Below are 19918 nucleotides of genomic sequence, written 5' to 3' on the forward strand. Positions count from 1 at the left end.
CCCTACAAACACATTCACACCTAGGGCCAATTTAGCATAGCCAATCCTCCTACATGCATGTCTTTGGGAGGTGGTGGGAAACACTGAGGAAACCCAGGCGGACACTGGGTGAGCATGCAAAACTACAAACAGACAGTAACCCGAGAATCAAACTGGGACCCGGGAGCTGTGAGGCAACAGCGCTACCCACTGTGCCAAACTTTCATCTCAAATTTATGTATAGAAGTTATTTAAAAAATATTTTACATATTATTGATCTTGCTCCTAACACAGAGATCTCTCACACGTGTGTGTTCTACATTCAGGATGGGTCTGGAGTCATTGCTCTTTGAAACTGATGTATGTTTTGTATTGTTACATTTTTATGCATTTTATTGATGTTTTTTGGTTTGTTTTTTTGTTTTTAATTCTTGTTTAGAAACTTGCTAGTCAGCTCCATTAATAATTAATGTCAGATCATCCTGATCCATCCCTAACATCCATGTGGGTCTTTTATCGTCCTTTCTTGTATGTGTTTTCATACTGTAGTTCACCATTGACGCGCACGCAGAGGGTTTGTCCTTTAACCACAATCTGGACACCCCCACTAAAGGCCAGGATGGCTCCTACCCCAGCCACCAAGGGGTGCTAGACTTACTGGACTCCTCAGAACAGCAGTTCCTCAACCCCAGTCAGAACCAGAACTATGGAAGTGGGCACCACCCTGTCCCCAACATCATACTGACTGGTGAGTGTGCATTCGTGTGTGTATGTGTGTGTGTGTGCGTGCAAGTGTTGCATTAAGTCTGCGTTTAAAGTCAGTGTAAGTCTATCCTAAAGGCATTGGATGTGAACCTGTGATAAGTCCACATCCAACAATTGTACAAGACAGGCACTGATGTTGCAACAGGCACACATTGCGACCAAAAAGTAGTTCGCCTTTTCTGATTCATTTAAAGGCAACTCAGCATATTTTATGCACATGTTACAGGATGTAGGAATAGTGTGTGAAATAAGGAGCCCTAAAGTTGGAGTGCATGAGCAGTATACACTTACAGTTAGGCTTTGTGTGCTGTTGATTTTTCCAAGCTCACAATTTACCATTAAACAAATCATGATTAAGGATGTACTCCAGAAATTAACCAGACTAAAAAAGACAGGAAAATGAGCATTTTCACCATTGCAAGTTTAAGGAGAGTATGGGAGGGTTTAATTTTAACAGCAGTGCAGTCGGGAAATGCTAACCGGCAGCGACATGGTGGATGAACTGAGCTGCATGGTAGATTTTTAAGTGATTTTCTAGGCCTATTTCATTTATTTTAAGTTACATTTTTGGCCCTTTTTTCCCTTTTGGCCAAAAAAATGGATCTAAAGCGCAAAACTCAAAATATTCTCCATTTCCTGTGAAAGAAAGCGATGTTGTCCATGCGAGGTCAGTCGAGGGTGTGTTAGATAGGGGGAGGGGTGGGGTTTCCAGGCAGTGTCTGGTAATAGCTGCAGGTTGATTAACACTTGCACAAACGATTCCAGATTAATATGTCGATTTGCTCATGTCCTGTTTTAATTGAAGAGAAAAGGCTGCTCTGCTTGTGTATTCTTAAGTGATTACTTGTACAAATATACACTCCTGGGCAACAAAAATGGCAAAATATAAGGGTTTTAAATTTTATTTCCCAGGAGTGTAGACTGATGTTAGATTGCACAGCTCGGATACAAAACAGGTAAAGATTGGTAGGTCTGCAGAGTAAATGTCACTGGACCTCGTGGCGAAGTAAGATCGTGTAGAGATGATCAAAGTGTTGTATTGCACAAGCCTACTTATAGTCTAAAGCTCAGTTTTTTAACATCGACTGCAGGGCTGTGTATTCTCACGTCTTTCCTTTGTGTATATGGGCCATCTCTGTTTGAACAAGTTCATTCATTTATCACTTTGTAGCAGATACAAAAACTCCAGTGTCACCTTTAATCCTGCAAGAGTGCAGTGTCCAAGGTTTATAGATAAGAACAGGCAATCCTATAAGGTTAGGATTAATGTTATGTGACGGGTCTAAAGTTGATTTGCTATTTTCCATGTTAAGTTAGCATGTTTAGTCGTGTGTAGTTGTGAAAATGCTTTATATGTTTATTCTGTATTTATGAATGCGTAATTCACTAGTCATGAACAGAAATGTTTTGCTTCTGTGTGTGTGTTGTGCAGGAGACTCTCCTCCTGGTTTGTCTAAAGAGATCACCAGTGCTTTGTCTGGAGTGCCAGGCTTCGAAGTGGACCCGTTCTCTTCAGACGACACACTCAGGATGGAGCCTCTGGCTCTGGATGGCCTCAGCATGCTCACCGATGGAGACTTGATGCTGGCCGACCCTGCCGTGGAGGACTCGTTTCGTTCTGACCGACTCAAATGAACAAGACAAGGGAGATTGGATTGATTAGGAGTCAGGAGACGTCCACCCAATCTGCGAGTAAGAAGAAGTGAAGTCTTTAAGGCATTCCAGTGGGATTTCTCCTCAATCTCCACTTAGGCTTGAAACCTGCTGAAGAGATTCCTGAAAGGGACCAACTATGTTCTTGATTAAAAAAAAATAATAAAAAAAGTGTTAGTCCAGCTGTTTCTGCAGATGCAAACATAAATATAGGCATTAGCTTGTCTAAGTCCTAACTGCATGGTGACATGTGCACTTCAGATTACGTAACTTCCACAGAGGAGTCAAAGCATGTGATGCCAACTCGCAGAAAACGTTTAAATCCGTGAGACACTCCTTTTACTATTTATTGTCTCCCTGAGTATTGATTCTCAAAAACAGACCAAGTGTTTATCTCACAGAAAAGGATCTGCCAAAATAGAAATATGACCAACGTTACCGTGTCGCTGTACATCACCGACTGTACACTTTGCATCAAGGGCACGCCCGCCACACCCTCTTGTACTTAATTTATTAATTCCAAGCTGATTATTAGGTGACACTTATTCTCTATTTTCATGGCCCTGCCATTGAACCTAACAATTTCTTTTTAGTCTTTAATTGACTTTAATCTGCTGTAAAGTGGCTTTGATATATCAGCAGCCTCTCTCTCCCCCAAAGTGTCAGGAGAAAAAGATCAAAATATCTCTCTACAATTGATTTTCTGGAGGATTCTGACCAAAATGCCTCCAAATAAAAATTTTTTTTTTACCCTGCTTCAGCTAAAGCAAGCCTGCGTCTTGCGGATGTGATGTGATGTGACGTGACGTGATAGTGGCCGTGTGTGTGTGGCGGTGTCTTCTGTGTCAGGCTGAACTGGTACACTGGAGCTTGGTTCATGTGAACTGAAAGCTGCAGCCCTGCTAATGTAACATAGTCTGTGCTTTTAGCATTGCAGATGCATCAAATGGAGGTTTTGCGTACAAATATCCACACACCAATGCATTTGCACTCTAATGGCTGTTCCTTGTGTGGTTTGCTTGTCCCTGGTGGAATGTGCGCGTGTGTGCGCGCGTGTGAGTCTGTGTGCGTGCGTTCGTGCGTCTGTGTGCGCGTGTATTTGGAGTTCAAGAATGCAGTCAAATCTTCAGTCACTGTGATATGCACCTCTTACTGCTCCCTCTACCTGCCTTTGCACATCCCCACTCCTGAACAAGGCCATATTCAAAGGACTACATATTTTATGTAACAAATAGTATGTACTATGAATTTTATTTTTTAACAGAGCAAGTCTAGATGTAAGTGTATATAAATGTATTCCTATAATAATATAAATCTCTAAATTAAGGAAGAGAAGCCTATTTCTGAATAGAATGCACCAAAGCGTCGTCATTCAGCAGATTGAGTTTTATTGTTTAAGCCACAGGTTATTTGTCGGTTTTGCCTTCTCTGCCAGTGTTGTTTCTTTTTGTCTTTTTTAAATATTGTTTTGTTTTTTTATTTTAAAAAAGCATATTTGATTATTTTTGAAATATTGTACAGTTGCAGTGTTTACTGTCCCTTCACTGCTATGTGCATGTTATTAACAGTGCTTGAGTTATGTTAGTTGTGCGTGCGCCATGTGAATTCGAAAGCATAGGCATGTCTCAAATGCCAGAATGTCCAGAGCAGAGAAGCCTTTCGTTCTACTGTAATGATTAATTCAAAACAATTGTTTTAAGTATATGGATAAGTCCATACTTTCTCTTTTTATATGCTTGTGCTTTACAGTGGCTTGGTACCTTCATGCTTAGCCTTAATATCTAGGCTACTTACTTTATTAATTGCTGCAACTTTTCATAATCTTCATGGGGAAAAAAACTCATTATCTAGCACTTTTCATACATTTCTAATTCCTATCAAAGTGTTTATAAGTGCTGATAAAACAGATTTTTTTTTTCAATGCATGCACTGGTTAAAACGGTGAATGAGGTATTTTTTTAAATAGAAAATATACCTAATAAAATCCAGTGCATTGGATTGATGACGAAAGCAGAAAAGGAAAAGATTTGTAAAATGACGGAAACCGAAAAAGGCACGTTCCAGATTGGAAGTGCGTAGAGGTAAAAGGAGTCAAATTCACGTTCCTTTTCCATTTTGAGTTTCATAAATATTCATTAAGACCCGATCAGGACCCGATGTATATTCTGTCGGGTCCTTTCAGAAATGGATAAAGGTGCTAGATTGCAGAGCTTTCAAGCCATACTGTCTGGTATTTGCACAGAAATGCATTTTCTGACTTTCCGACAGATGATTTGATTATCATTAGATTTCACTGATTTCAAACTCTCATCACTTTGTACGAAACTTGTGTAGAATGTGATTCTCAAAAAGGATATACTCAATCATTTACAAGCACTGTGAAATGTGAGCAAATCCCGCTAACTGATATCCTTCCATTCTGAAACTGCAGCTTGTATTTGTGACTTTCTAGGTGATCCTAATTAATACGTGGGGGGTTGGGTTCAGCAATTTAATTAAGCTCTAACATGATCAGTGTTCATGTGATGAAAGAAAGCATTCCTAATAACAAATTTGTCAAATCAACATTAAGCGCATCACCTAGGTTCCTTGCCACAGTCTTGATCTTCAGCACCAGATTCTTTAGTTTTGTGTAAAAAGTCGAAGTGCTTAATACTTTGATATTTTAGGCCATCTTCAACACCACCTCTTGTTACTGAGCTATATATATATATGCAGTGTCTTTCTGTAAAGTAGCCTTATTCCTGCACTAATTTAGATTTATACAAAAAATGCACTTGAAAACAAAGTTAATGTTTTCAAGCCATTCCTGTGGAGCTGCCATATCACAAATGTTCGGCCATTCGCGTGATAAAATTCAGGTATCGTGTAATGCACTCTTAGTATCTGCTGTTGTATGAATGTCATGGTGTCTGGGGAAGGGGTTTGAAAGGTTTCTTGTGGACATTTGTGAGAGAAAATTTGTGAAGTCAAAAGGCTCATGAGGCATACCTGACATTTCTTGCTCGTACCCTTTTGCTGATCGTTAGATCAGTTTCCCTCTGTGCCACATCATCTTGAAATCATGGTGTAGACAATCTTGGTCTGCTCACTTACTTGCACAAGATTATCACACGACAGGGATGTGAGAAGGTTATATGAAGTATGTTCAAACCAGTGCAAGTTGCTATTCATTTTGCAGTGTTTTTTAACCATTAGAGTTGCTCATGATTGTCCACAGCTGTGATACCCAGCAGTTTATCTTTGTCATCTCTGATTTTCACAACTTTTTCCACAGAGCTGTAGGATTAATGGAATAGAGGGCTTTTTTTTTTCTTCTAAAAGAACTGATTTAAGAGACACCAAGACTGTGAATAGAAATATAACAGACGTTTCACAACCAAGGCTTTGTTACCGAGTCCAAACAGAGTATTTTCACCATTTCTACACAACGTTTGGAAAGATTTTCAATCATGTCTGTGGACGTTATTTTAATGAGATGTGTGCAAAGACATTTTTTTAAAACCTATTTTCATATGTTACAACTGCATGCCAGGCGGTTATGCACGCTTTTGACTTTAACTGCACTGTACAAATGCGCATTGGACTTGTCCTGGGTGTATTAAAGGCGCTGCACGCTTCAGTAAGGGCGCAGTGCTGTTTTCCGCCAGCAGGGGGAGCTGTTGAACAGCGGCTCAGAGCTGAGCTGAACACAACTGATTGTCTCGTGTTTGTTGACAGAATTAAAACAATGTTCTTTATTCCGTTTTCTGTGTCGTTGTGCTTGAGTTGAGTGAACGTTTGTCCAGTCTCTGTTTATATCCAAGTGGAATATATATATATATATATATATATATATATATATATATATATATATATATATATATATATATATATATATATATATTTGTGTTATAAGTCATGCCTTTTGAACCGTTACTCTTGCTTTACATTCTTTTGATAACCAGGGAATCCATATTTGTTGTAAATAATATATAAAATATAGGTGCTTCTAACGGAATATTTTTAAGACTGTATCCTCATAATATTTTACAAAAAATAAATAAATAATTGAACTGAATGTCTAAGAAGGTCTTTTGAAATCATTCACTTGGTTAGTTTTTCTTACATCTTATGCACAGACTACACTGACTATCCTTACCTCAGGTCATGACTGAACTCACATACTATACTAAATAGTGTGCAGTCATTTGGTTTTGTAAATAAAAACAGTAGATGTTCATAAAACATTAGCCTTCTTTAGCATTATAGTCTGTCATTCATATCACAAAGCTACAATTTTACCAACTATAGGAGTCCTGAATCATGGTGGAGGTAGGACAAGCTGATAATCATTTATCATTTTATTGAGGTTGTTGTTGCTAATTCAGCCTTGGCCTGTTCATTTGTTTGTAGACTTAATGTTAAAACTAAAAGGAATTTCCTGGTTAACAAGTGCACTTTTTGACCATGTAGTACAGAGTTATAGAAGGGAGTTATTTATAATCTCACTAGTGTAACTCAGATGAGGATGGGTTCCCTTTTGAGTCTGCTTCCTCTCAAGGTTTCTTCCTCATGTGGTCTCAGGGAGTTTTTCCTTGCCACTGTCGCCTCTGGTTTGCTCATTAGGGATAAATTTAGAAGTTAAAAATTTATATTCTGAATTGATGTATTTCTGTAAACCTGCTTTGTGACAATGTCCATTGTTAAAAGTGCTCTATAAATAAAATCAAAATGTTTGTTTAAGTAGGCTAGGTGGTAATTAGTTGGAGAGAGAAGCTGTTACTTTGTGGTATAAATGATATGTAGTTTATGTTCTATACTTAAAATTAAACAGTATTTTTTTAATTATTAAATAGTTAGGGCTCTGTGATATAATGATATAATATCTGTATTGTGATAAATGAATATGCGATACACTTTTGAGATATCATTGGTATGATGTATTTTTTTATGTTTTTAATCATTACAAATTAAATGGTACTGAACGGATGCCGTTGATTTGACGTAATGCTTTGGTTTTGTTTTAATTAACTTTGAATTTGTAGGCATTAAAGAAAAGTATCATCAAAGTCAGCTTAACGGTTCTTTTTTGTTGATTATACTAGTGTTTTGCAGACAGTTTGTTAGCTAAATTATATATTGTGATACGCATCGTGTATCGTAGAAACATTTAAGTATCGTGATATATTTGTCATTTTTGCCCAGCCCTAAGAACGTATCTGGCTATTTATTTTCGTTTAAAATAAATAAATAAATACATACATACATAAAAATACCCAAATTCCAGCCTTGATCATGTACAGTATCTGGGTGAAGCTAGTTCTCCTCCTGACCTGCTGGTGTCGCTGTGGCGTTTTAACTGCGCCTTCTACGGGCTGAAAACTAGCCGCGCTCTGTCGTATTTGCCATTTAATATACGTATAGTGGGGTTTTTTTTTTTGTTTTTTTTTAATAAAAACTTCGTGATGGCTGAACTGTGCGGCCGCATAGCGTCATCACGGAAACCCCTGCTGTTTTTCGTTTTTTTCTGAAAGCTCCGCGGAAATAAAGTGAAAGAGCGGGTGAGCGACTGGTCCTCGCAGAGCGGATTTCAGCCCGTGTTGTGTTTGTCGATCAGGGGCTCAGGGGCGGCCGAATGGACGAGCCTGGCTTCAAAATGACCTAAACCTCCCCGGAGATGTCACTTAACACCGCGCTGAGTCCGTTCCCAGCACAGGTCAAGTGGTAAGTGATTTTCCTACCGAATTAAAATGAAATGTTTTGTGTGTTAGGTTTTTTTCTATACAAAGCTGAACCTTCTGCTCGTGCGTTAGAGAGCTGGTTGTGTGATGTAGCAGTGCTGGTGCAGAATCTCTTAGAACCTGTCTCTGTCTGTATGACACACACACACACATACATACATACATACATACATATATATTAGTGTATATGTAATATATAAAGCAACACTAAGAACAAAAACGTTCGATTTGAAATGGACGAGAAGAGCGGACTCGCCGGTGTTTGCTAATATTTCCGTTAGCTGGTGTTAATGCAAGGTGTGTGTAGGAAAGTCCGTGTTTTCACCAACTGACATTTTTGTCCAACACATAACGTGGTTTTCAGGAGTACGATACCTCTACAAGGCGTGTGTGCGTTTTATTTATTTATTTTTAATGTTCTGTTTAGTATGACAGTCAAATCCCTGCTGGAAAGAAAACAATAGAAACCCTTGTAGAATTTGTAATGGTTTTAATGGGAATTGTATTGGTTTCAATGGAAAGTGTAATGCTCCCTGTGGGTCTCTACTGGTAATTTGTTGCCTTCTGTTGGTGGCATGTTATGTGTAGTGGATACCAATAAGGACCAGTAATGGTTAACATGGTTTGAATAGTATTTGTAGTGGAAACCATTAGAATTTCTGTGATTGTTTCTATATGGGGACTGGAGTGGAGGGGGGGCGGGGGGGGGGGGGGGGGTTGTCAGCAGGGAGGTCAAAAGGACTTTACAGTTAAAAAATTTTGGCAGCCATTATATCTTGCTGTTCACTAAAATGTTATTGTAATACATTTGCAAATACATGTTTGAATGAACATTTTTGTCCGGATAGCTGTGGAAACCCTCCATAGACTAGCGTAAACAGATTTTTTCCTAAAGAACCGTGGAGTGTGTTGGTTGTCATATTTGCTGTTTAACAGACACCACACACGTGTGCAAGTCATCACGTACACGTGCAGTCAGTGAGCCGTGACGTTACGAATCCACACATCGGGACATGTCGTCTCCTGTGCCGTATTTCTTCTAGACGTGGATTGGCAGGACGACTATACTGACTCTACTCTATAGCATGGTTTTCAGTGTAATAAGAGATTTGTTCTCTGCTTTCAGTAGTTAATTGACAACACAAACACCATGATGGCTCAGTTTCACCTGGTAGACTGGTTCTAATATGTATCTCCTGTTCGTATCATTTACTTTTAGAGTATTGCGAGTATCATCAGAATCTCTGCTTTCGTAAGTCACTGATTGTGTCTTCAAATCTGTTTTTGTATCAGTTGTTTAAATGTCACCTCATTAAAAATGTTGATATTAAAGTAAGTAATTTGTAGTTGCTGCTTCACAGTCCCAGGGTCCAGATCCAGGTGTGACCTTGAGTTTGGGTTACGGTCTGTCCGGAGTTTCATTTCGCATGACCTCCCTGTGATTGTAGATGGAATGGCTATGCTAACTTGCCCCTGAGTATAAAGGGGTGTATGAATGTGGGTATGCGTATGGTGTCCTGCGATGGACTGGCATATATTCCCATCTGATGCTTAGTTTTCCCGGGATAGGCTTCAGATCTTCTGTGACCCCGACCAAGATAAAGCATGTACTCAATCCATACAGGATTTTTAAAAATGTAATCGTTGCATGCTTGATTTTGGTGAGTTTTTTGTGCTTTATTTATTTATTTATTTATTTGCATAAAACTACTTGAATTGGGGAAATTACAATTGCACAAAATAGTTTTGCAGTGTTTCATAGTGATGTTTGTTGATAAATGCGAGGTAAAAGACCGCTTTGACTGAATGTTTGTTGAGATGATGTCATATGTCTCGCCTTGGCGAAAATGTGTGGTATTTAACATTTTGCAAGCTCTTCCGAACATTGCGGCATTCACTTGATCATCAAGGCATCTGCGCTTAGATAAAAACACCATTAGTCACTGAAATGAGCAACCAGTTTGGATTCTTGAATACAAAATAAGTTATTAACAGTTGTTTGTTAAGCTATGGCAACAGTGATTTGTTGTTGCAAGCAAATCTTCGCAAAACAAATTTAATACAGTGGGGGAAATAAGTATAGAACGTGTCAATATTTTTTTCAGTAAATATATTTCCAATGAGGTTATTCACATGAAATTTTCACCAGACATCAGTATTAACTCAAGAAATCTGCAAATATGAAGAATTCACAACATTAAAGTCCATAAATAAAGTTATGTGTAATAAAGTGGAATGACAGGAAAAAAGTATTGAACACGCTAACTGAAATTGGTCAAGCTGTCTTCTCGTATCACTATATGATATTTTGCAAATCAGCAGTCCTACACACCCCATCAGTTTAAAATAATATGTTGCAATTTGGGTAAAACGTTTGAAGTCGGGGTTGGACGAGGATGAGCTGAAACAGCTTCTCCTTCGCTGTGAAATTACTTGACGCTAAGTACTCTGTAGGTTTGGTTGTGTGCTAGTAACTCAAAATTGTAAATGAACTGATGCAGTAGGTTTCAGACCTACAGACGACCCTAACCACACACAGACACAGACCACCCTAACCACACAGAGTTCCCTCAGGTGTTTTATTTCAAGCCTGTTTGATGAATATCATTTCAGATGCCTTGATCAGCTTTGTACTAGTTGGACAGATTTGATGCCAGGTCTGTGTGTTATTGCAGTATCAGTACAAAGTATCAGCGTCTAGTTCTTTTTCCCATCCAACGTCCCACATTATTGCATTAGTGTTAGTGTAGCACTAAAGTTAAATAATGCAATAGGCCCTGTTTATTGTGACCCCTCATTTACAACAACCTTTTGCATATTTAACTAGTGTAACCAAGTCCTGAGGACAGTACAAGCACCACAGCCGGAACAAACTAATCTGTCACCTCTTCAGCTAAGCTGTGCGCTTATTGCATAGGAAAAGTCTTCTATAACACAGCTGATGATCGTTTGAGGAACTGAACTTTTTGAAAGTGCTTAGATGGATCTAAAAATGAATGCCAGAGGAAATAACCCACAAAGGCACATTAAGCCATAAAGTTTTGAATGAGGAACTTGAGCAGTTGAACACACAACAGAGGTCAATGTCGAGAGCTGGGGTGATGCGGCTATGTGGACACAGTACAGTCCAGGTGCATCAACATGAATTCACTGTGGTCAATCATCACATTTCATTTTATTGTTCAAGCTGTCACATTTTGAGAATTAATTTGAACATGTTCATTACATGAGGAGGTTCAGTGTTTGGTGTCTTCACACATAAGGCTACAACACAGACTCTATACTGTTTGTGTTCTGTTTTTGACCTCTAATAAGGTTAAACAAGTGATTTGAAAAAATGTTCAAATCACTTATTAGCATGTGCCTGTACTTGTGTGATGTTATACCGTTATAAGCAAATGTGAAAAATAGTGACACATACTGATATTATTCAGCTTTACTGTAGTAGATAATGCTCCTTACTCATCGAAGATGTGTACAGTGATGGTCAGATTGTAAAACCAGAGCATGCAAATTCCAGATTTTCTTGATAATTGTATTAATTGTATTCAAGTAATAATTTATCATTATTAGTCATTAATAATTATAGCAATGGAGTAATTACAATAATACAGGTAATGACATTAATAACTATAATTGTGCATGCGGAAACCTCACACTATGATGCATGACGTGTCATTTATAAACGGAAATCGGAATGTACCGTGGAGCCGAGGGCAGTAGGATCACACTTCACACACTTTCAGTAACCAGTTGATCCTGGTCAGGGTTGCAGTGGATGCGGAGCCTATACCAGAAACACTGGACATGAGGCAGGAACACACCCTGAATGGGACATCAGTCCATTTCAGGGCATGACACAAAAAAACATTCAGACTCTGGGACAGTTTATCTGAGCCCATCCAACTACTGGCATTTTTTTTTACTGGAAGGAAGCTGGAAAACCCCTGGGAAACCCATGCAGACATGCACAGAAACTCTGAACAGCTCAGCATCGAACCAGGGACCCTGGAGCTATGAGGCAGCAATGCTCACAGCATTGTATTAATATTCACATCAATACGATCACACTACAGACACAGAATTATTCAATTTGGTAATCTGCTTCGCTTTTCAGAGTTTAATTTTGTTCTATTTGAAATGAGCATTAGTTCCAGCTCTTCCACATTCAGAAGGGACCTTTCATGAGTCTCTGCACTGCACAACTTGTTTGTTTGTTTTCCAGCACCTCAGCGGTGCACCAGCTGGGCATCAGAATGGAAACTTAGCTCAACTACAGTGTATATAGGCTATACGTAGAGTTTTAATTAACTCTGACTTCAATTAAATTTGACCTGGTTGAGTTCTAATATGACTAATACATGTATTTAGCTGTATGTAGAGTTCACAGCTTGCTAGCTATGATTATTTTTTTTTTCCCCATGATATTCATCGTACACAACCGCATTTGTTTAGAGATTGCAGTTCTTAATGTATTATACTTTTTATAGTTCCATTTAAAGTTGTGTAACTTCCTGTTAGTTGGTTCCTATTAGCGCTTACATTTTGAGGAAATTGAAGCGTTTTTCCGTCACCAGCCTGTCTTTTATTCTCTATGGCCTGTGACACAGATGGTGTTTGAACATGGGGCGGGGTGGGTGACAACGGAGCAAAAGTAGCTGGAGTGGCTTTTTAAAGGACAGTGATCTTAAATGTTAAATCAACATTTGTGCATAAGAGGCTTTACAATATCATGTTACATGTCTGTATTTGGTTAACTTTTTTTTTTTGTTAATTGTTACTATGGAAACGATGACGACAGCTGAAAATGTAACAGCGCCGTGGTATAAATGTGTTATATGCAATTCACAGCTCACTAGACTGTGTTGGAGTGTAAACTGTAGTGTTGGTTATCATACAAGTAATTTGCCGTATCATTCTAACTGTGGCTGCGTTTTCGTAAAGAATAGATTGTCTTTACTGAGAATCTCGGCACACAAACACTGTATCTGCAGCCTTTCTCAGAGGCCCGAGTCCAATTTCTGTATGATTTCCATCCGTGCTTATTATCCATCTTCCTAACAGATACTGATGTCTAACGTCATGGTCTTTCACATGCCAGTTTAAACTGTAAAATACTGAGGCATCGAATCGCTGAATGAAAAGTGTCTCGTGCTGTGAGAGATGTGGTGTGTGTGAGCAGCACTAGCCTTGGCAGGTCATAACTTGTGTGTAGTTTTACATGCTACGCTCGTGTGAACTTGGATGCTGTGCACTAAAATATGTCACTGCCAGTTACACCAGGCTGCATTCGATCTTACACAGGAAAGAAGACTAGTTCAGCGCTAAATCAATCCTGGAGATGACCTAAAATAAAAGTAAACATTCTTCTCTTTTTTTTTGCTCTCACGCTCTCTCTGTCTCTCACTTCCTTTTTGTTACACTCATCCCTTTCTGTTTCCTAATTGAGGCCAGCTGAGGTTCTCTGTAGTAGCAGTATCATCCAGTGGTGATTGATAGATACACGTGCATTAGCCAATACAGTGTAAGGAAGTAACGTAAAGCGATATAATGATTGAAGTGGTGTTATCTCTAGGGATGCACCGATACTAAATTTCTCAGCCGATACCAATAACCGATTATTTAGAGTGATATCGGCCGATACCGATAGTTCTGCCTTTTATGCCTTCTTTTAAATTAATAATAATTCATTCCACAATTCTTTAGGAAATGCAAATAAAAATTTTATTTTCTCCATTTCAGCAAGTTGTTTCACAGTAACTGGTCTCATAAACAGAAAACACATTACTCTAACATTAATACATGAACTAAATTCTGAAGATTAAAGTAAGATTTCTGAACTTATTGAATGTTATTAATTCATATTAACATTGACTGAATTCTAAAAAACCTCCTGTTAGTCTCACATTCACTCACCACAAACAAAAGCATTTCTACTTCATTATTAACATCAAACTGGTAATATATATAATAGAAACTTTATATATTAACATTAACTGCATATAAAATATACTACACTGTAAATATATTTTTCTGTGCAGTGTATATACTTTTTTGTGAACTCCTCCTCATTTAAATATTTAAAGTGTACTGGCCCTTTAATTCAGTGCGAGCAGCTCGAGTAGGGGGGGGTAGACTCGACGGCGAAACTCCAGCTTCATTGCTGCGTCCGGTGTAAAATTTTAGCAGGAGACATCTTTACACACAGCACGAAGTCGATGTTTTCCCGCCCTCTTTTGATTGACAGGATGTAATCAGTCCTGATCATCGGATGTTTTTAAACTATCATCCAATAGCCGATAGCGGGAAAAAATTGCATTTATCGGCTGATACCGATTATTGGCCGATACATCGGTGCATCCCTTCTTATCGCCTGAAATTAGAGATGGCACAATACCATTATTTCATTTCCGATACCGATACTGAAAACCTTGAGGATCAGTTGATACTCATACTCATCTGATATTGTTTTCTTTACGAACTACTAGGCTTTAAGATTGCAGTTAAACTCTCACAGAAATCACTTGCATGGTAAATATGATCAAATCAATCCTAACAAAAGTATACATTTCTTTTCCAAATCCATTTTCAATCTTCAAGCCATTTTCAAGCCATTTGTTACCATAATACAATATTTTTTCTCCAATATCCAGTGCACCATTTTTTGCTGGTGTCAGCGCAGCACTGGTCCAGGGTATCGGATCAGAGCCAAACAGTAAAAGCTGGTTTGATTACAACGTACAAAAATCAGTTCATCTAGCTTTAAGCATTACCATCTTTTATATTTTTATCACTTGTTCAGAAAGACAGGATTTCAGACTAGTAGAAATGTTTGTTGTTATTGGCTTTATGTATGTTGGCAAAGGTTTAATGGGTAAGTATGATGGAAAAATGATGTCACATACAGTATTCATCAATGCTAGCCTGAAAAGTTACATCTTTTTAATAATTTTTTTGACTGAAAACCGCATGATAAACATCACACTATGGATCACTATGGTGATCCTTCATAGAGACCCGTAGACTCAATTTAGTGCCTGTAATCTAGTGATACCCAGGGACATGTTCAGTAACTCTGAGTAACCAATGTGCAGAAAGTTTGTTTCGCCTGCTTGTGCTGAATATTTAACACAGAATTTCACGTATAATTAATTTGCAAGTCCCTGTTTAAGAACATGGCTTTTCAGACACAGTTTCAGTGTGCTTCAGCCTGTTCTTGCTTGAATTTGGCGCATATCATTGTTGCCAGGCCAGAAACAGGCTCGACCACTTGAATAAGAGTAGTATTGCCAAAATTCAAGGCTAACAACAAAATAGTGCAGAAGGATTATGTGGTCGGACCGTACTCGGCCCGCATTTCGCATAGACTTGTCGTAATTATGTAAACTTTTTGTGTGTAGTTCATGTTTACTCTGAACATGACAGCACAGGTGCAGATTTGTCGTTCCTGTTTCTATGGAAGCAGTTAATAATAAATACTGCCTGGGTTGTTTTGGGGGGTTTTTTGCACAGATTTAGCAGTTACAGCCCTGTGTCTGTGCCACCTGTATTTAAATATACACGCACCGTCTACTTTAATAGGAATACCTGCTCATTTATGCAGTTATCCAATCAGCCAATCATGCAGGAGCTGATCAATGCATAAAATCATGCAAGACCTTCAGTTAATGTTCAGACTCCCCCAAACTGGGCAGTTGAAAATTTGGAGAGAAAAAAAATCACCTGGTCTTTTCCAGCCTTCAACTGTCCAGCTAAAATATTGAACTGTGCTGTCCAGCTCATCCACCTTATCCACCTCAAACTTTGATGTTTTGTGTATGCTGAGGTGCTTTTCTGCTCACTATGGTTGTAAAGAGTGATTATACGAGTTATTATATCCTTCCTTTCAGCTTGAACCAATCTGGCCATTTTCCTATGAACTCTGTTATCAACAAGGCGTTTCCACCCACAAAACTGTTGGTCATTTAGTGTTTTTTTGCTTTTCGCATCACTCTGTGTGAACTCCAGAGACTATTGTGTCTGAAATTCTCAGGAGATCAGCAGTTTCTGAAATACTCAAACCAGCTCTTCTGGTACCAACAACCATGTCACAGTTAAAGTCACAAAGATCACATTTTTCCGCCCATTCTGTTTGATGTGAACATTAATTGAAGCTCTTGGCCTCTGTATGATTTTATGTAGTGTGCTGCTGCCAAATAATTGAATGGGACACTGGAGGAAACATTGTGCTGTATGGCTCAATCTCACCTCACATTCGAATAAATTCTTAAAAGTCCAAGTTTAAAGTCTTTGTTTTTGATTTTCTATCAAAACATCTCTTGATGTTGATGGAAGCTTTGCTCAAGGATGTATTTACTCGTGATTCTCACCTAGATAAAGTAAAATATGGAGCAAATTTACCTGTATTTTATACAACTACCAATTTTCCATCCATCCATCCATTTTCTGTACCGCTTATCCTACACAGGGGAGCTTGGATCCTATCCCAGGGGACTTGGGGCACAAGGTGGGGGACACCCTGGACTGGGTGCCAACCCATTGCAGGGCACAATAACAGTCTGGTTAATCGACATGTGACAACACGGGTATTATTGGTATCACCGGCGGGCAGGGCCGGCACTGGGGGGGTCTTTTTCCCCCTCACTTATGAATGCCCATGAGGTTGTGTGCATTTCAGGTACGCTTTCGAATTAGCTGCAATTTGAGGGGTGGCAATTGCTTGAATGGTGGGTTCGTTATTATTCTTAATGAAAAACACAACAACTACAAAACAGTACAATGGCAAACTCGCTTATTAAACGTAGAAGTTTTGAAACCAAATCTTCCACCATCGTGTTGTCAGTCAGCTCGTCTCACTCTCGTCACGCAATAAATGAAATCTGACTCCTGCTGATCCGTGCTGCGACTCTGACTCATTCGGCTCATGCTGCATTGAGCAGACACGTTCAGTTTTTAATTGTAGCATCCATTCTCTAACTGAACTAAATAATTTTTATTACTATAAAAAGCAAAACAACGGTGGGGGTGGTCCTGCAGTGGGCAAGTGATGTAATCGGTGTGTGGCTGAAACACCGGCTAATGCAGCAAGCCTACTTTATAACTATCGCTTTAATAATTCTCAGTGTCTCCCACCATGCAAAGCATGACTTTCATTTTCATAACATTCAGTCTGTTCAGAATCTTTAGAATATGTAGATACTTGGAAGTGTGCTGCACTTGCTGATGTTTCCTGTATGACTGAGCAGTTTATTTCTGAGGGTGGCTTTAAATAGAGACCCCTGTTTGAACTTGTTGCTCTGTCAGCATTGACAGACGAACACAACCAACATGTGACCAAGCAACCAAACGCACACCAAACTTACACTAACGTGGAGGTCACTCTCACATGCTCAGTGTCTACTACTATTACTCAATCACTGAGACAGTGAGTGGATATTGTGCACTGGGTATGCAGTAGATGTGTATGTGTCATCCAACACTTACTAGGCAGTTTATTAGACACACCTTTTTCATACCCCGTTTGTGTTTATCATGTTCTAGCCCTTTACTATTTTCCATTTCTGACCACTGCAATCTGGATATGTTTGGTTGGTAGACTGTTTCTCAACCCAGTAATGAGACGGAGTACTCATTACTGATACAAATGATACATTTGTGCCAGCAACACACACTGAGTCCACTATAACTTTTGTGTTATTGCTGTGATCATGCACCCCCAAATAATATCTGATCAATGATTGTCCGATGGTGGTCCCTGTCCAGTGATAGAGGGAGAGAATGTGGCAAATATCTTGTTCGTAGATGTGTTCAAGCTACATGTGTACCCGATACAGTGGCCACTGAATGTGTGTGTGTGTGTGTGTGTGTGTGTGTGTGTGTATATATATATATATATATATATATATAAATAAATAATATAAGAACGGAGCATTAAATTTGAAGCGGGTGTGTCCTAAACTGGAAGTGTTGTTATGTACTTGTTAAAGTATTCTGGCTCTGAAAGTTCCTCAGCGTCAAGCTACATCACTCGAGTTCACAATTGGTCTCAACTAGAGATGTGGGATTACTTTTGTATTATTATTTCTCCAAATAATAAACACTCTAGTAGCCTAATTTAAACCACCATGACCCTGACCAGTCATTTACTAAGGATGAGTAAATGAATGCTGTAATGCATGCCATGTTAATGACCATGGTCCTTGTTTGTCCCACAAGCTTCATATCTGACCACTCGCTTGCAGCCGGATAAAAGTAATAACCTCCCGTTCATGCGAATGTTTTGTTGCATCCTGCAGGATCCCAGTCCTGATACACACCTTCTGGTATCTTATACTATATCTGCCTCATGAGTCAGAGCAGCTCAGGGATTACTTACAGCAGATAAAGCTGTGTTTGCAGTATTGATTGTTAAGTGGTGACCACTGGAGAGAAGTGATTTATAACTCATGGTGTTGATGGCTTGATGTTAGTCAAGTCTCAGCCTGGAGCACTGTTTGTGCTTTTCTACCAAAGACGTAGAGATGGCTAGGTCAACTGATGACTGATCAGCCAGTGCTACAATAAAGCATTGTAATATGGCTGTGTGCCTGTAAGGGAAAGACTGGTATTGTTTGTGATTCAGCAGTGATGTGGGTGTCACTCTGTCAGCCTGGGCCTACCCAACCCCCTCACTCTCGTACACACACACACACATGCACACAGTTCCTGACACCTCCTGTCCTGTTTGGACATGCACACACACTCTGAATGGCTTCTCTGTCACTCTTCTCCATTTCCTCTGTCAGCACACAGGATGAGCCGACCCGAAGGATCTCACACTCGCACAACACACATTTAGTAATGATAGACGAAGAAAATACACAGATACGGCTTGGTAGGGATTTTAGCTTGCCTGGTTAGTTAGCATGTCTAGTTGTTAAAAACTAGACAGAACTGTTGTAGGTTTGTTTGAACAATATGCGAAGCCATTTGTAGCAGCAAAGACAGAAAGCATGCATTGGAGCCAGTGTATGTGTGAACAAACACTGAAGGCTTTGCTGCGACCGTCAGGCTTATTAGCTTTTATCAGCTGTTCACACCTTCAGCTTCAAGCAGGAGAATTCATCTTGCACACACACTCACTCGTCTTAAAACACTATACACACTTGGGTGATATGGGTTCACATATGCATTCACTCCTACCAGTTTTCTGTGGGTGTCTTGATCATGTTTTTGTGTGCTTTTTTTGGTTGTAACCCTGTGCACTCTCATGAGGATAAATAACACAACAAAAAGGAAGATTTGCTTGTCATTAGACGCAAGGCTACTCACATGCTTTTTCTCCCTTTAAACCTTTGTAACATGTTTCAGACTTTCAAGATTATCTAAAATACCATTAGTCCATGGCTTAACAAAGATAGTGTATATTGGTCCACCTAATGTATATGTTTGCTTGTATTTTCTCATTTGTAAGTCGCTTTGAATAAAAGCGTCTGCTAAATGAATAAATGTAAATGTATATGTGTGTCAGCCGTTGGATGTTGCTGTGAGAGCCATGCTGTCTCTTGTCGATAGAGTGCTACATGTTGGCAGCAACTAGAGAGAAATTAAAAAATAGCAAAACCTTAAACACCGATCGTTTCACTCAAAAGAAAAGAAAAGAATGGTACAGTGCTGTCTGTGCCAATGTGGAGATAACATTCAGTGACTACGTTTACATGGACAGCAATAATCTAATTATTGACCTTATTCTGAATAAGACAATATTGTGATTAAGTTGTTTACATGAGTTGCTTTTAGAATACTCCTTTCATGTTCCT

General features: G+C 39.0%; 2 protein-coding genes across 5 annotated transcripts in view; both read left to right on the forward strand.

The window, feature by feature from the left end:
• The window catches only part of LOC108267545 (CREB-regulated transcription coactivator 2), a 28337-nt gene extending 20967 nt beyond the window's left edge, over positions 1-7370 (forward strand). For both annotated transcript variants that reach the window (XM_017471700.3, XM_017471711.3), the window contains 2 exons: positions 529-727; positions 2177-7370. In XM_017471700.3, the coding sequence (XP_017327189.1) occupies positions 529-727; positions 2177-2379 (402 nt within the window). In that variant the 3' untranslated portion in view covers positions 2380-7370. The remainder of the gene's footprint in view (positions 1-528; positions 728-2176) is intronic.
• A 344-nt stretch (positions 7371-7714) lies between these two features.
• The window catches only part of LOC108267550 (DENN domain-containing protein 4B), a 36909-nt gene continuing 24705 nt past the window's right edge, over positions 7715-19918 (forward strand). For 2 of the 3 annotated variants that reach the window (XM_017471744.3, XM_017471751.3), the window contains exon 1: positions 7715-8103. The gene's annotated coding sequence lies outside the window, so the exon portion shown is untranslated. The remainder of the gene's footprint in view (positions 8104-19918) is intronic. The other variant, XM_017471725.3, reaches the window with a different exon arrangement.

The sequence above is a fragment of the Ictalurus punctatus genome, chromosome 1, assembly GCF_001660625.3.
Source record: "Ictalurus punctatus breed USDA103 chromosome 1, Coco_2.0, whole genome shotgun sequence".
NCBI lineage: Eukaryota > Metazoa > Chordata > Actinopteri > Siluriformes > Ictaluridae > Ictalurus > Ictalurus punctatus.